At 38.1% G+C, this 18,593-nt stretch overlaps 1 protein-coding gene and 1 non-coding gene across 2 annotated transcripts in view; both read left to right on the top strand.

Moving 5' to 3' along the window:
* Nucleotides 1-788: 788 nt before the first annotated feature.
* On the top strand, nucleotides 789-895 carry LOC138806756 (U6 spliceosomal RNA). Its single transcript, XR_011365975.1, has one exon. It is a non-coding gene; the product is annotated as a U6 spliceosomal RNA (small nuclear RNA).
* Nucleotides 896-13,901: 13,006 nt separating this feature from the next.
* LOC138806741 (zinc finger protein 585A-like) overlaps nucleotides 13,902-18,593 on the top strand; it is a 46,594-nt gene continuing 41,902 nt past the window's right edge. Inside the window, 2 exon segments of the mRNA XM_069992087.1 lie at nucleotides 13,902-13,928; nucleotides 15,610-15,822. Coding sequence (XP_069848188.1) covers nucleotides 13,902-13,928; nucleotides 15,610-15,822 — 240 coding nt within the window.

The following is an 18,593-nucleotide window of genomic DNA, read 5'->3' as shown; positions in this document are numbered from 1 at the left end:
CAAGTTTGGTGGGGGGTGTGGGAGATGGGAGGGCAGGGATGGTAAGAGGAAACAAAGGAGGAGGCAACAATGCTAGATAGGAAGTGTACTCATTACTTTGCTCCTGTAATTGTAACCCTTGGGTTTGGTATTTTCACAACAACAACAAAAAAAAAGTAAAAAAATGGCTTTTACAAGAAGTATACTCTTTATCTATTTAGAAAAGGATGCAGAGGCTGTAACATTTAATAAAGTGATTTAAAAAAATCAGTAATATTAAGTAAGGAGGTCAGGCCTGGCTGGTGCCATATTGGCCACAAGGTAGATGGTTGGGTCTGCCATCTTGTATTCATGCTCGGGGAAGGAAATGACAACATTCATCACCTGCCTCCCAGATGATGGATGTGCCTGGATCCCTGGAAGCAGGGGTGAGCATTTGGCTGATATGTTACTCAATCTGTTATTCCACTACTTGGGACTGGGAGTTTCCTATGGACCTGCCCCCTGCTCCGGCCCTATTTAGATTGGACCATCAGTGGCACCAGACACCATGCCACATGTCTCTGTGATCCTGTCCTGTGTCCTGTCTCCTGGCTTGTCTCTGGTAATCATGGTGTCCCAATTCCCAATTCAGTGCTGTATTGGTTTGTTGGTATTGTTTTTATTCTTTTTTTTTTTCCCTTTCTGGCCTGTTGCCAAGCTGTCTATGTGTATTTGTGGACAGCAATACTTTGTTACAACGGGCTGCTTGCAGACTGCTACCGGTGTAATAAAGATTCCAGTATTCCATCTTCCAAAATATGGCTTCTGTGCTCACTTCGGCAGCACATTGGCTGAAATTGGAACGATACAGAGAAGATTAGCATGGTCCCTGTTTAAGAATGACACGCAAATTCGTGAAACATTCCATATTTTTACAAAATAGTGTTCTAAACGTACCAAGAGCCTAATTACATCATTTATACAATAAAAAAATGTGACTTCTGGGAAAATTCACCTTACAACAAATATACTGTCTTCATTTACATAAACACAAAGTTGGACCTAAAGTTAGAATTTCTAGAGCCAAGATAGATCCCTCTGTATAGTTACGTATTTAAACGTAGCCTGGATGCATTTAGAAAAAATGTCTGTGTTACATCAGAAAGTGCTTAATTAGTAAACCAAGACCAAGACTCCAGATCCTATATAAGCCAGTCATTCTAGATAAGTCCAGAGCTGTTTGCTTCCATGAAGAGCTCTACTTTCACACTTTCATGAACAAATGTTTTTGTGACAATATGAGGTCTTCACCTCAGAAACTGCTTTAACATACTTGATATTTTCTCTTTTTTTATTTTTATTTTTTATTTTTATTTTTTATTTTTTTTTGGGTCCGGTCATGGGGCCTGAACTCTGGGCCTGGGCGTTGTCCCTCTGCTCTTCAGCTCAAGGCTAGCGCTCTACCACTTGAGCCACAGCGCCACTTCCGGCTTTTTTCTTTTTGCTTATGTGGTGCTGAGGAATCAAACCCAGGGCCTCAGGCATGCAAGGCAAGCGCTCTACCACTGAGCCACCTTCCCAGCCCTATTTTCTCTTTTTTTAAAGCAACACTATCACTCTACCACTTGTGCCACATCTTGATTTTTGGTGGTTAAGTAGAGATATTTCTACTGTCTTTTCTGCCAGAGCTGGCTTCAAAGGAGATTCTCTCATCTTGGCCTCCATAAAAGCTAGGAATCAAAGCATGAGCCCTGTGGGCTTTTCTGAAGAAATCTTCTCTCTCTGGGAACAAGAGGTTTCATTGAGTACTTCACCTCAGGCTTCCTGTGCCTTCAACAATTTCAGTATTTGTTTTTATTGTTCAAAGAGAATCCTTAAATCCTGGCCACGATTCCATTTACAAGACAAGGAGAGTGGACTTCACATTGCCAGATTTAGCTAGGTTGCTAGCTTAACTCCTTCCCTCACACTGTTCACCCTTCTGGTGGTCTATACAGGCCTAGTACAAAAATGGACGGATTGGGAGGCACTTGTGCCCTTGGCCTTCCTACTTGTGGCACACACACACACACAGAGGCATATACCAGGCATTTGGAAATAGCTCATTCTCCCATGTTTACACACTGGATGCTTTCTGAGAAGGGATGGTTCACAGAGTGGAGTCCTTCTACCTAGGCCTGTCATATAGCTGAAAGTAAAAGGTGGGAACCAAAATACCTCATTCATTCAACATAGGTCTGATGATAACATTTAATTATTGCTTTAATCATTTTTATTACTATCACTTGGCTAATACTTTTGGTTGAGCTCAAAATTTAAGGGACTTACTGCTCACTTAATGTAAGACCAGCAATTAAAAATGAGCCAGTTACATTCCCTCAAGTGTGGAATCTTAGCTACTCAGGAAGCTAAATTAGAACGGTAATATTTGTAGGCCATCCTGTGCAAAACCTTCATGAAAATGGTATCTTAATCAATAAAAGGGTAGATCTGGTGATATGTGCCTATCTTGTTTGCTCCATGTGACATGTAATTATAAAAATTAGTCTAGAAATGCCCAGGCAGAGAAGCAAGACTGTAAGGTGAAAATTGAGTGGTACAAAAGGGCATCTGGCATGGAAGGTAAAGGAAGACTTACAAATTTTCCCCCTGAATTCAACCTGAGGACTGCTAATATGACCTGTGCAAACAATACATTCTTCTAAATACTTAGTAGAAGAATTTGGATGTGGTTTACAGAATGATAGGTAAACAGTCCTTTACCAAGTGATTGCAAAAGGACTTTTGCATATGTCTATATGATGTTATAAATTTTATGTCCTATTCTGTGGAAACCATGATTCCTGCTAGAATCAAGTAGTTTAGATCTACTGATCTAACAGGGCACTGGTGCTACACATCTGAATTCTTAGTTGCTCAAGAGTATGAGTTTTAAGGATACAATTGAAAGGCAAACTAGGTAGAAAATGCTGTGAAGGTGTTAGCGCCAATTATCACCAAATTTCCCACAAGTAGTGCTGTGAATCAAGTTGATAGACTATCATTACCTTTGTTCATTTATTTAAAAAGCTCAGGGACAGTACCCAGGCCTGAGTAGAAAAACTCCAAAGCCAGGGAAGATATTTTTTTTAAATGGGCTCTTTGTCCCTTGTGCAGAAAAGTTATCATTCCTGTTTAAGCCTAATGTACTCCATAGGGTATAGTCATTGTCCCTCAATTGAAGTTGATATTGAAATGTCTTATAAGCCAGGGTAATGATAGATTGTCATGAATATTTGGGTATCTTTTGTCATGTGAATGGACGAGCATATACCTTTATGTTTCTGACTAGTTCATAGGTCCTTGCAGAGGTTCAAGTTACTGTGTAGGACAATGTGGTCCATGTCTGTATGGAGTGGAATGAGACCTTCAATGAAAGATCTCAACATATAAAATGTGGCCAAATATTTCAGTATACTTGAAACAGTATCATAAGAAATGAAGGAGGCAAATAGTGTTGATTTAAGATCCTAGAATACCAATATATCTGAACGAGAAGACTGTGGTCTTGTACTAGGTGCACATAGATGCAGGAGAAATACTCTTTTCAGTCTGATCTGTCAGATGTATTTAAGCATTTTTGTTGTTTTTCCCTTTCTGATTGCACTTTATTTCAAGGCCACTCCAAGGGGTGAGTGACAGGATATTTAGTTTCAGCTCATTCTACAAGCTCCTATGTCCTGAGAAGAGAAGTGGTGAACCATGACTTGGGTACATATTCACCCTAGACCCAATCACTAAGAGTGGGTTAAGTTATATAATTTTTCAGAATGTCAAGGGTCCTACCACAACTTTCATCCTGTAGTAATTTCCAAAGTTAGGCCTTAGAAGAGTTCAGCTTTTGTATGAAGATTTCAGCTCTAAATTAGATTATTTTCAACAGCCATCTATTGAATGTTACTGGATAAAGTGTACAAATAAAATCATATTTATGTTATAGAAAATTGTGTTATCATCATCAGGGTCAGTTAATATGACCCAAAGTCATGACCCTGAAGAGTCTGCTCTCCAGAGATCTAAGTATTTATCCAAGAACCTCCAGTTCCCAAGCAATCTTGACCCCAATGAGAGAGCAGGATGTCAGGTGAACCTTTTTTCTTCCTCAGGTTAACCTGGAATGATGCACCTCAGAGTGACTGGAAGGGACAGAAGCTGGGATACTGAGCACAGTGGATACTGAACAAGGCTATCATAGGATTTTCACTAGACCCTCAGGGACCACCCAAGACTCCCTTGCATTACCTTGAACACTTATATCTTTATGATTCTCAAATTCTAGGTCATTTTTCCTCCCAGAATTAGGTTAACATTAAGTGTACATTTTTTTGTTCCATCAATGAATATTGAATTTCTTTTAAATTTTATTCTTTAAGTTTTCTGGATCACTTACACCCTTGTATGAAGTTCTTGTTATAGAAGTCTCAGTACTTTGAGTACATGACTACCTGGAGCATCCACAGTCAACCATCTTTTGCCTCACTTGTATATGAAGTCTGAGCAAATCCCAGCCAAAACATTCTAACTTAAATATTTCTTACAAAAAGTTTGATGTGGAGACTTTATCTGGTGTGGTGGAAGTTGGTTGGGCTCATGGTCTAGGCTAGAACTCAAAATGGAAGGTACAGAAAAAGAAAAGTTTGGTAAGGAACCAGCTGAGGAGAGGAGGGCAGTGCCAAAGTCTTCATGCAAGAGAACAGTCTGGCAAGCCCCTTGGGACAGGAGTGAGAAGCCCAGAGCAGGGCCTGTGCTACCCATCAGTCCATCACCAGCACAGCATGGCACCTGCAGCATGGGCCAAGTTGTGCATATGTTTCTTACAGGGCTGACTGTGGACACAGGGACCTGTAAGACATGTCAGTGGCCTAATGTAATAGTCTTGTCGTATGTAGATGATACAATTGCTTGTGGACAAGAAGCATTCGTAGTAAAACAATTGTTAGGTGTACTCGTATAAATTCTTCAGGACGTATGTGTTTGTGTGTGTCCTAAGAAGAAAACAAATTGAAAAGTAGTTCAGAGAGAACTCAAATGACAAGAATGTGGGACTTGAGTGCACAGCAAGATAGATCCATTACAATCACAACAAATAAGTGAAAAGGAATGGTTTTCTTCACTTATTTTTACCTACCCTTACAAATCCCATTGTCTTCAAAATAATAAGGGCAGAAATGTATCTGTTGATGCTTACTGTTGTACGACAGCTAGTTTATAAGTGACAGCAGAGGCATAAGGTCTGTTCTGTGAGTGTCCCCTGCAATCACTGGAAAGACAGTACTATTGGAAGTGAACTAAAGCCACTTATTGCAGAGGAAGCATTTACTAATTTCAATGAGCAGACTTTTTGTTTTGCTTGTCCTCGGGCTCGATCTCAGGGCCCAGGTGCTGTCCCTGAGCTGCTTTTGCTCAAGGGTAGCACTCTACCACTTGAGCCACAGCACCACTTCTGGCTTTTTCTGGGTATGTGAACCTGAGGTATAGAACCCAGCTCCTCATTCATGTGATGCAAGCACTGTACCACTTAGCCACCTTCCCTGTCCTATAAGCTGACTTTTTATGTTAAAAGAAGAAAGAATGTGTTGGTATGTACTATCCACCTTCCATGTGCAATTCCCAAGGTTCAGTCCCCCAAAGTGAAAGGAAGAAAGTAGAAAATGGGATGACATGAAGTATTCAGTTACAACTACAAAGAAAAATAGAAGAACAAAGGCAATGAACAAGTAATTAGGTTTTTGTTTGTTTGGGACCATTTGTTTTTTCTTTCAATTGTTGTGTGAGAACTTTAAACTCAGAGAGGGCCTGACATGTTCCCTAAGCTTTTCACTAAAGGCTGGCATGCTACCACTTCCAGCCACAACGGCACTTCTAGTCTTTTGGCATTTAATTGGTGATATGTCACAATGAATTTTCAGCTGATGTGCTGCTGAGGAATGAAAACCAGTGCCTCATGAATGTAAGGGAAACACACTACCACTGAGCCACACTCCCAGCCCTGCCCCCTTTCTTAAAATAGTGTGGTTGGGGCTGGCAATATGGCTTAGTGATAAAGTGCTTGCCTAGCATACATGGAACACTGGGTTTGATTTCTCAGTATCTAATAAACAACAACAACCACCAAACACCCCTAGAGGTGGTGCTGTAGCTCACGTGGGAGAGTGGAGGTCTTCAGCATAACAAAATTCAGGAACAGTTCTTAAGCCCTGAGTTTAAGCCCCAGGAATATCAAACAACATCATCATCAACAACAACAAATGAGTAAATGAAGACAAAAAAACCAATGTCAGCAAGTTTCATTGATAAACATAACACACACACACACACACACACACACACACACACACACACACACACCCCTACACAAACACACTTTTTAAAAACCATATTCACCTCCTTTACCCTGTCTGCTCACCCTCCCTGTTCCAACTGCTACCTACATCCACAGGAGAACTTATTCTATGTTTCTGTTGTTTTTTCATTCTTAAAAATTTTTTCTGAAGATTTTATATACACACACACACACACACAGGTATCGATATATATATATATATATATATCGATATATATATATATATATATATATATATATATATATATATATATGGGTGAAAATTACATGAGCCAGTATGCATTTTTGCACAATTCCACCCACTTACTAAAACTGGCATTTATTTCCATATATCACATTAAAAGTACCAATATTAGGTATTGATCTCATTGTCTGGGTGGTATCTCTGACCATTTTATCTTAAGGCTCTTTCACTCTTTCTACTCCTGTATTTTTAGGTGATTAATTGTAGATAAGAGTTTCATTTACTTTTCTGAAAGGGCTGGATGAAAGCTCAATCCTCAGATCTCAGGTTTACCACCATGAGACACTTGTGTCCAGCACATTTAAATATTATTACATGTACTATGTTATTTGTGGTAGTTAGTAATGAATTTTTTGTTTGTTTTTGTGCTGGTCCTGAGCTTGAACTAAAGGTCCTAAGTGGTCCCAGAGCTCTTCAGTTCAAGGTGAGCACTCTACCACTTGAGCCACAGCACCATTTCTGCTTGTCTGGTGATTAACTGAGATCTGTGTCTCACAGACTTCCCTGCCCAGGCTGGCTTTGAACTGTGATCCTCAGAGCTCAGCCTCAAGAGTAGCTAGGATTGTAGGCATGATGGATCAACATCCAGTTATACTTCAAAATACTGTATTTACCTATTTGTGGAATACAAAATGATGAGGATCACTTTTTACCTGTATTTTACCTATTGAATATCTAAGCACAATCCTACATCTATCTGTTAGTGTCTCTCAATTTATGGATTCCTGTAACCATCTTCTAGCTAGCTTCTGCACTTTATTTTTAACATATTTCCAATATTTTACATTACTTTTTTTTACTGCTACTATGTCTTAATTGTGTTTTTGTACAACTATCAAAAGGGAGCTGGAGAAAGGAATAGTAGTGGTGGAAGGGAGATGTTCATCCTCCTGAGAACTCACTTTCACCCTCTAGGAAAGTAAGAAAACACATCAGGGACTCTGGTGTTTCATTATAACTAACTCAACAGAACAAAAAAATGGGCTAAGAGTGAATCAATCATAAGAGGCTCATCACTAGTGATTAATTAAAGATAAAGTAAGCACTGAAGTCCTTTTGGTTACTAATCCAAAACCAAATGCTTATGACTCTTGTCTTTATCACAAGAAAGTGCAAGTGTAGCTATGGTTCAAGTGGTAGAGCATTGTTAGCCTTGAGAAGAAATGATTCAGGAAAGTGTTGCTAGGCACCAGTGTCTCAGGCCTCTAATCCTACCTTCTCTGCAGACTGAGATCTGAGGATCATGTTTCAAAGCAAGACTGGGCAAGAAAAGATTAGGAGACTCTTATCTGCAATAAACAACTCAGAAAACCCGAAGTGGTGAGGCTCCTCAAGTGGTAGAGCAGTAGCGTTGAGCTGAAGAGCTCATGGACAGTGCCCAGGCCCAGAGTTCAAGACCCAAGCCCAATTAAAAAACGTAAAGTGCCTACTCTCTGAGTTCAAGCTGTAAGACTTGTTGTAACCTGTTTGGTTTCTCTGATGCAAAATGAGTTATCTTCCAGGTGAGACTTCCCACATTTATTACATTCCTAAGGTTTCTCAGGTGTGTGAATCCTCATAGGTGAATGGAGGTGTGAATTCAGGGTGAAGGACTTACCCATTTCTTACATGCATAAGGTTTCTCTCATGTGTGTTCTCTGATGCAAAGTAAGCTTTCATTTCAATCTGAAGGGACTTCCACATTTGTTACATTCATAAGGTTTCTCTCCAGTGTGAATTCTCTTATGTGTGTTGCAATCTGAATTCCAGGAGAAGGACTTTCAACATTTGTTACATTCATAAGGTTTCTCACTTGTGTGAATTCTATTATGGCTGCAAAGCTGTGACCTCTGCTTGAAGGATTTTCCACATTTGTTGAAATCATAAGGTTTCTCTTCTCTATATGTTCTCTGATGAAATGCAAGTTGTACCTTCCAGTTGAAAGACTTTCTACTTTCCTGATAGTCGTATGTTCATTCTCTGATGAACATGAAGGTTTGACTTAATGGTGGAAAGACTTTCCACATTTGTTACATTCATAATTTTGGTCTCCTGTGTGCTCTTTGATGCAAAGTGAGTTCTACATTTCTTGCATTCATAAGGTTTCGGGCTGGGAACGTGGCTCAGTAGTAGAGGGCTTGCCTTGAATGCATGAGGCCCTGGGTTCAATTCCTCTGCACCACATAAGCAAAAAGAAAAAAGCCGGAAGTGGCACTTTGGCTCAAGTGGTAGAGCACTAGCCTTGAGCTGAAGAGCTGAGGGACAGCACCCAGGCCCAGAGTTCAGGCCCCACGACCAGACCCAAAAAAACAAATAAATAAAAATAAAATAAAATAAAAAATAAGGTTTCTCTTCTGTGTGAATTATGTGGTGCGTGCTGAGAACTGACTTGTACATCGAAATTTTCTTACATTCCTCATATTTATAGGGTTTCTCTACTGTGGGCTCTTGTGGAGGGAAAATCAGTTCTGTTTTCTCAGACATAGATTTTGGACACTGCTGATGCTCATCAAGCTTCTCCTGTGGATACATCCTCTGAGGTTTTCTTAGGTGTATGTCCTTATTGAAAGATTTTGCAAATCCAGTACAAATATAAAGATTCTCTCCTGTGTACATGTTTTTATGTGAACTGACTGTAGGTATTTTTTTTTTTGGCTCCAGTCATGGGGGCCTGAACTCTAGGCCTGGGTGCTGTCCCTCAGTTCTTCAGCTCAAGGCTAGTGCTCTACCACTTGAGCCATAGTGACATTTCTGGCTTTTTTCTTTTTGCTAATGTGCTGCTGAGGAATTACACCCAGGGCCTCAGGCATGCAAGGCAAGCACTCTACCACTGAGCCACCTTCCCAGACCTACTGTAGGTCTTAAGTGGAATGATTTTGCACATACAGTACATTCAGGTGTTTTCCTCCCTCCCTGAAATATTTCTTGGGCAAGGACAGTAGAATTATCACACTCTTCTCTATATTCATTATGTTTACTGGAGTGTCCTCCAATACTGTCTAAAGAATATGGTCTCTTATTGTACTACCTTCCGTTCTCTACCATATTCAAATGTTGCAGCTCATTTGGATTCTCATAATTTTGGATAAAAATGCTCAAAATATCTGTGGGGTTCTTCAACTTCAGTAGACACCCTGGGCATGCATCTCATCAGGTTCATTGAAATCCTTAGTCCTCATCCTTCAGGGTTCCCATTAGTCCTAGTCAGCTCTGCCTTATATTTTGAGCTCAAAATAAAAGTTGTTCCTAATCACACTCTTCCCTCAACTGTATCAGTAGTTGTGACTATTTCACACAGAGATTTATCCTGGAAAGACTTAATCACAGCATCTATTTTTTTGCACCTCTAAAATGATTCATAGGAAAAAAAATACAAAAACTTAATTGATATCCAAAAACTCTTCATTATAAAGATAACACATTATGTTTTTAAATTTAAGATTTTAAAATAGCAAAGTAGGAATTTATGAGAATTATATGCCTTTCTCTCTAAGGTATTATGAAAGTAATAATGATATTTTACGATGGAAAATAATATTTTTCTGTGTTTAAGTTTTTCTTTCTTAGTCAATTCACACTTCTAAAAATGCAGATTATGGGTATTTTCAGGAAAGGTTATTAATTAATAACACATCTCCCTCTAAAACTGTTACAAGAAATTTATCCTGCTTCAAGACAATAAGAAAGATGTCAACATGAAACTACACATGAAAATTATAAATGTGTAGGTAATATAAAGGAATGTATAGAACATATATTTAATGTAATCTGTCTAAAATGATTTGTGAAGGGAAAACACAGCACAATATTCATGATTCATAAAGCATGAAGATTCAATATATAAATAGGTATAATCAAAACAAAATATGTGGATTAGTAATATGCATTAATTAGTACTGTACTTGCCTGGCAAATATGAGGACCAATGTTCAAAGAATACCAACAAAAAATTAAAAAGTGTAATTGATTCAGATTTTCAATGGAATTATTCCATTGAAAAGTAACTATATTATATAAGGTCATAGGCTAGTATTGTGAGAATATTGTAAACTCTTAGAGTACCTAGTAATAATGCAATGCAGTACCTCCAGTAACTTAACTACCTATGTCTGCCATAAGAAAAATGAGACTGTTTGGGAAATTTACTTTCTTGCAGTTCTATAGTATAGCAACAATTATGATGCATGTTTTACATATTTAGAAGTTCTGTGCTTCATCCTAAGGATGGTCTTTATTCTGTACACAAAATTTGTAGTAACTTCTTTTTTTTTTTAGATTTTATTTATTTATTTTTTATTGTGAAATACTGTACAGTGGGGTTACAATTACATGGGCAAGATAATGAGCATTTCTTATCAAGCATTGTAGCCTACTCCTTAGTTTCCCCTTCCCATCACTGCCCATTCCCCCGACCCTCCTACCCAATCCTCCCCCGCCACCAAAGTTGTAAAGGTTGTTTTTCGACATAATGACTTGTATATCTCATTGTTGCAATGGGTCCACCGGCATCCCTATTTAAACGATTTGCTTGGGGTTACTTCTTTATTAAAGAAACAGTCAAACTACAAGATTAGGTTACAGCTACTGTATAAGAGCATTTTTTTTCTTTTTGCTTTTCATCAGTCAAGGGGCTTGATCTTTGGGCCTGGGCTCTGTCCCTTATCTCTTCAGCTCAAGGCTAGTGCTCTACCACTTGCCACAGCACCACTTCCAGCTTGTTCTGTTTATGTGGTGCTGAGCAATCGAATCCAGGGCCTCATGCATGAAAGGCAAGCACTCTACCACTGAGCCACCTTCCCAGCCCCTCTATTAGCATTTTCAAAGGAGTATATTAGGCCTTACATATTTGTTTGTTTCACAGATTCAACAAACCATAGAACCAAAATACTTGACAAAGTATGGCACCTATAGTAAACATGGAGTCTTTGAAAAAACTGGCATTATCATGAACCATGCAGTATAACAACTATTTAGTAGGATTTAAAATGTAATAGGGATCAGAGGTGATTTGCAGTGTATAGAAGATTGCCTGAAATTATATTACAGGTGATTTGCACTGTATAGAATGCTGTCTGTAGGTTACATGAAAGCAAACTAAGAAAGAAGAATCAGATGAGAAATAATAAATAGCAAACATAATAAATAGCAAAGTAATTACTAAAATGAAATCATATTTATATTATAATCTAAAAATACTAAATATATCAGGTAATTTCTGATTTAAACTGAAGAAAATATACTCAAAAAACTCAATAAGCCATCCAAAGAAATATACATTAATTATTAAGAAATCAAAATAAATCAATAATGATACCTGAAGCAAAAAGCAATAATGAAAAGTAAAATACTGATAATATGAGAGGAAATAAACATCAGCACAAACTGCATTACCACAGATACAGAGCATTGATAATAACAGGTATATCATCAATCTATATAATAAAAATTTTATTTTGAAAAGTAGTGTACAAAGGTATGGTTAAAAGGCCAAAGAATGTTAATTTCTTTAATCTATAATTATGATTGTAGAATTAATACTCCTCTTTTTTTTTTGTCAGTCGTGGGGCTTGTACTCAGGGTTTTTTTTTAAATTTAATTTTATTTTATTTGTGAACATACTGTACAGAGGAGTTACAATTACATGGGCAGGATAATGCGTACATTTCTTACCAAGCATTGCAGCCTCCTCCTTTGTTTACCCTTCACATCCCTTCCTAGCATCCCCCCTCCCCCCCAATCCCAATCCTTCTTCTTCCTCCCTTCCCCCCCCACCCGCACGGACTTTGTAAAGCAACAAAGAGACAATCTTATAAATGCATTAGAAACACATGCATGAAAGAAAAAAACATTAAAATACATATCTAAGGGTTCATTTTCCTGACATCACATTATCTGACCTTTTCCGCTTGACTCATATATATGCTAGATATTACAAATAAGAGAAACCATGGGACCTATGTTTCTTTGGGCCTGGCTTACTTCACTTAATATAATTTTTTCCAAGTTTTTCGATTTCCTAACAAATGGGGCAATGTCATTCTTTCTGATGGAGGCATAGAATTCCATTGTGTATATATACCACATTTTCTTGATCCATTCATCTACTGAGGGGCATCTGGGTTGGTAAATAATGCTGCAATAAACATAGTTGTGCTGGTAGCTTTAGTGTGGTCTTGTTTGTAAACATTTGGGTAAATGGCCAAAAGTGGGATTGCTGGGTCATAGGGGAGTTCTATGTGAAGTCTTTTGAGGAACCTCCATACTGCTTTCCAAAGTGGTTGAACAAGTTTACATTCCCACCAACAATGAAGTAAGGTTCCTTTCTGTCCACATTCCCTCCAGCATCTGTTGTTGTTAGAGTTCTTGATTTTTGCCGTTCTAACTGGAGTGAGGTGATATCTCAATGTTGTTTTGATTTGCATTTCTTTTATGGTAGGGATGTTGAACATTTCTTCATGTGTCTATTGGCCATCCTTCTTTCTTCTTCAGAGAAGTTTCTCTTTAAGTCTTTCGCCCACTTATTTATTGGGCAGTTGTTTCTTTGAGGATTTGTTGTTGGGGGGTTTAATTTTTTGAGTTCCAAATATATTTTAGATATGAGACGCTTGTCTGTTGTATGGCTAGTAAAGATCGTCTCCCAATCCGTGTGCTTTCTATTGATCTTGCTAGCTATGTCATTTGCCCTGCAGAAGCTCTGCAACTTTATGCAATCCTATTTGTCCAACCTTTCTTTGATTTGTTGTGTTTCCGGGTCTCTATTCAGAAAATTTCGTCCTGAGCCAAGGAGACCTAGGGTTTCTCCTATTCCATCCTGTAATGTTTTCAGAGTGTGTGCTTTGTGTTCAAGGTCTTTGATCCATTTGGAGTTGATTCTGGTGCAGGATCATATATAAGGATCTAGCTTTAGTTTTCTACATGTAGTTAACCAATTTTGCCAGCACCATTTACTGAAGAGGTTGTCTTTCTTCCATTCTATTGTTTTAGCTCCCTTATCGAAGATTAGATGGCTATAGGTCTGTAGGTTCATTTCTGGGTTTTCAATTCTATTCCATTGGTCCTGAGGTCTGTTCTTATGCCAATACCAAGCTGTTTTGATTACTATGGCTTTATAGTAGAGTTTGAAATTTGGTATTGATATTCCTCCAGCAGTGTTCTTTCTATTGAGGAGTGTTTTTGCTATTCGGGGTCTTTTATTGTTCCATATGAATTTTTGGATTGCCTCTTCTATTTCCTTGAAGAATGAGGATGGAATTTTGATAGGTATTGCATTGAATTTGTAGATAGCCTTGGGAAGTATTGCCATTTTCATGATGTTAATCTTGCCAATCCAGGAACATGTATTCCTCAACTCTTGATATCAAGGTGAGTGCTCTACCACTTGAGCCACACTGCCACTTCCAGTTTTCTAGTGCTTTATTGGAGATAAGAGTCTCATGGACATTCTTGCCCGTGCTGGCTTTGAACTGTGATCCTCATATCTCAGCCTCCTGAGTAGCTAGGATTACAGGTGTGAGTTACCGGGGCCTGGCATCTAATACTCCTCTTAATGACTGAACAACCAGATAAACGGTCATCACACACACACATGTGGAAGGCATTATCTTTATCTAAGTGCTGTTTATAAAGAACTATGCTGTTATATTTACCAAGACAGACACACTGAGAATAGATCTGAAGACAAATTGTCTAGAAATTTGAAGTACCTGGTTTCAGATGCCCCCTTACAGACCACCAGAGACCATGATCAATGCAAACAGCAAAGAGTCGTTTATTGCAAGCTTGAGCTTGGTCCTCCGTGCACTCAGTAACTGGTAATGCTCAGAGGCCCCAAGCACAAAATTAGTACAACTTTTATAGTATTAAACAAGTTCACAAGTTCAGGGCGTTTCCACACAAGCAAGTTCAGGGGGGTTTCCACACAAGCAAGTTCATAAGTTCAGGGGGTTTAAGTACACCCTGACTGTACTTCCCTTTTTCTGATGGAACACCTGGGCAACTGTTCTGTTCCTTAAGGTTGGGCAGGGTTGGTGGCAATCTGCGGTTTTTCTGAGAACTACTTTTTCCTTTGGCAGCACAGCTCTCTTTGGTGGTTACTCTGAGCGCAGCACAGTTCAAGGGGCTTGATCTTAAAATAGAGTTACTTTAGCTCTTCAGAAATCAGTATGAGAAAGAAATCTATGTTATAAACACAATAAAATCCAACAATATGTTTCTAATAATCTATCAGTCAAACAAACAGATGGAAACTAGAATGGATCTGTAACAAATGTATGCTATCACTATGATTTATAGAATATTAAAGGGAGCCACACTCTTAATTCAGTTGTGAAATAATACAAGTGCTTTCAATTATGTATGGTGTATTCACATGTATATCTTCTGGAGGGTGTGGCAGAGCCACAGAATTTGAGGGATATAGGCAGATGAAAATATAGTATACAACTCAAGAGTAGAGATAGGAGGGAGGGATTGGGAGAGAGTGAAGGAATGGAAGACACTGTATAAAAATAAAAGTATTAATCTCTGTATGCATTACCTCCATAATAACATTAAATTACATTAATAATAAAATAATACCTCCAGCATAAACCATTTGCTTGGTGATCAAAATCTACCATAGTTAGAAGAACAGTTTCAATTATTAGACATATAATGCAACACTTAAATGGAAAGATAAACTATTTCAGTTTAGGTTGACTATTAATTCTACATAAACCAATAACAATAATCTGTTTCATTGTAGTATTCAATTAAGTGTTAATGTTAAATGTTGAGGTAAGAAAAAACAAGACAAGCACTTCTGGATCAAGACTGTCATTTAACCTTAACTATTAAGGAGGAAACTGAGGTCTGGAAGCCAGCCTAGATAGAAAATTCAAATTAAGCAGCTAATGAACAGGTTAGAGGTAAGACTCAAGTGATAGTGCCAACAGTGAGTGAGGAAGCTGACTGACTGTGAGACCTGGAGTTCAAGCTCCAATAGTAGCTCTAGAAAGCTATGGTGGAGTTTGAGTTATGTGTATTACATGTGTTTCTAAATTAGAAACCTAATGGTTGTGAAAACTGGCAAGTCTTCATCTCAGACATAAAGAGAAAAGAAAATGAGTGGAGGAGAGAGAGAAGGGAAGCCAAAAGTCAGGGAAAAGGTGGAAGAAGAGGAGACAAGAGAGTAGTGGAGAGAAGGGAAAAAGAGGAAAAGGGAAAGGAGGAGGAGAAGACAGGAGAGGAAGAAAGCCTTCTGGCATTAGATTTGACAGTAAATCTTAAATAAGACACCAAAAGTGACTCATGCAAGAAAGAGGCAAACAAACAAGTGCCAGGCTCTGGGGGCTCACACCTGGAATCCTAACTACTCAGAAGAGTCAGATCTGAGGACCATGGTTCAAAGCCAGCCTGGGCAGGAAAACCTGTGAAATCTTATCTCCAATGAAGCACCAGAAAGCCAGAAGTGGTGCAGTGGCCCAAGTGGTAGAGTGCTAGGCTTGAACTGATGGGCTGAGGCACAAGCTCAGACCCAGACTTCAAGCCACATGACTGACAATAAATAAATTAATGAATAAGGGCTGGGAAGGTGGCTCAATGGTAGAGTGCTTGCCTCGAATGCATCAGGCCCTGGGTTCCATTACTCAGCACCACATAAGCAGAAAAAGTCAGAAGTGGGTGCTGTGGCTTAAGTGGTAGAGTGCTAGCCTTGAGCTGAATAGCTGAGGGATAGCACCCAGGCCCAGAGTTCAGGCCCCAGAACTAACCAAAAAGAACAAAACAAAACAAAGCCAAGAAAAAAAATAATAAGTAAAAATTAAAAAATAAATACAAAACCAAAAAAGAAAAAAAAACAAACAAGATTAAGTGCACACAAACATAATCTTGTATAATGAAAAGAACTATCAAGGAAGAAGCAAAAGCATGGTAGGGGAAAATATTTACATATGTCTTTAAATAGATTTCTAACAAATCTGAATGAGAAAATATAAAGAAAATCCTACAAGTAACCCCCACACAACAAAATCTAATTTTAAAATAGGAAAAAGATTGAAGAGACTTTTCTAAAAAGGACATACACAAATAGCTGATTAAAATATAAAAGTAGAATCAATCATCATGAGAATAATTCAAATCAAAATTACAATAAAATAACTATTTTACACATGTTAGTATGGCCATAGTTTAAAAAAAAAACACCAAAAATCCTTCCAAACTCCAACAAAAGCTAGGAAAGTTGTGACAACAATGTGAACCTTGATGCATTTCTCTCAAGTATGTAAAAGTATCAAAGATGACGCAAAGTGTCCTAAAAAGAACTTAATATAGAATAACATTGAAATATGGTCCAGCACTTCTACACTTGTACATACCTTAGAGAAAAACAGAGATTTCTATAAATACCATCAAAAATACAGCCTAAGTTTCAAGAAAGACAAATACCACAAAGCAGTCCTAGAGTATTTACAGAGACAATTGAAGTACTTATAACACACTCAGTCCTGTACAACAATCAAAGTTATGTTTGCACACACCATTTCAGCAAATCTAGTAAAACTTCATTAGGATAGTCTAATGTGTATGAGGATGTGATGTCTGACCAGTTTCTAGCCAACCTTTACCTTCCATGAGAAGTTACCTCCTAGGTGTCATTGAATCACATAACAAGTGGGACCACTTTGTCCTCACATTAAAAAATGAGAAACAAACTAAAGCAAATCTGCTCTTAACTGAGAAGGCAAGTTTTGATAATCTGCTAAATCTCTAAGCCATCTTTAGCTTTTTTAGAAACATGTTCCTGAAGCTGAATCTTTTTTTTTTTTTAATGTTCTTCAATCTTGTAAACACTTAGATTCATAAAATGGAATGTCAATCAGTGAGAAGTAAAAGAATCTCATCAGAGATCCTGCCATTCTTTCTTGCTGTTGACAATGAATAAAGATTCTGGAACCATGGCTTGGAGAGAAGCCAAATGAGAGTCAGAAAGAACCTGTGTGATTTTACCCTAGAAGTTCCTGCTCAGAACATGATGATAGGTGGGCTGGAAAAGCATAAAGCCTTCTTTTGGGAGAAGAAACATTCCTAAATCAAGTAGAACATTAAAGTATCCAGTAATGACAAATCCACAGAAGACTAAACTTATGTGTTACTAAACAATATTAACAGAAAATACACACCAAAATGTAGATCCATAAAATCTAAATGAAACAACTTATATAGGGATGTGCTTTTGCTTATACTTGTTGGTTGATGACACAGGAAATTCTTTTATCCTCGTTCTGTTTTTTTTTCCCCCATTTACCCACAATGGTAATTGTTAATATAAAATATATGAACTTTACAGTGACATTTTCAAAAAGTAAAATTTTATTCTGTTTACTTCAGTGAGGTTGTTTTTGATAGGAAACACAATATGAATCTTTTAAAAGAAGTGTTAGCACATTAGTACTGGGGTTTTCTACATCATAAGAATATTTTCTTTCTTTGAAAAATTAAAGTGCAACTGGGAAGGTGGCTCAGTGGTAGATGATTGTCTTGCATGCCAGAGGCCCTGGGTTGCATTCCTCAGCACCACATAAGCAAAAAGAAAAAGCCAGAAATGGCACTATGGCTCAAGTGGTAGAGGGCTAGACTTGAGCTGAAGAACTGAGGGACAGCACCCAGGCCCAGAGTTCAGGCCCCACGACTAGACCCCCCCCCCCCAAAAAAAAAAAGAGAAATCTTAAAACGTATTTATTGTAGCCTAAAGGTTCACATTCACAATACTTAAGATGAGGAGTGTTACACATTTCAAAGTGGGATATTTTTGTGTGTTTGGGGATTTGGACTGTCCTCATCTACATTAGTGACTGAACAATCTGCCTTAAAATTGTCAAGTTTTCTATTTCATCTTATTTTATTAGAATATAATCTGAATTTAAAAGAGGACATTGTAACTTGGCTCTCAGGTCTAATGGCTGTAATCTTAGCTTCTCAGAAGACTGAGATCTGAGGAAAGTTAATATTATCCCCACCTTTGCTCCTCAGCTCCTCCAAGACTTGGGC

The sequence above is a fragment of the Dipodomys merriami genome, unplaced genomic scaffold, assembly GCF_024711535.1.
Source record: "Dipodomys merriami isolate MVZ:Mamm:240054 unplaced genomic scaffold, mDipMer1.0.p SCAF_407, whole genome shotgun sequence".
Classification (NCBI taxonomy): Eukaryota; Metazoa; Chordata; class Mammalia; order Rodentia; family Heteromyidae; genus Dipodomys; species Dipodomys merriami.
The sequence above is the reverse complement of the archived record's forward strand: the minus strand, read 5'-3'. Positions and strand labels throughout refer to the sequence as shown.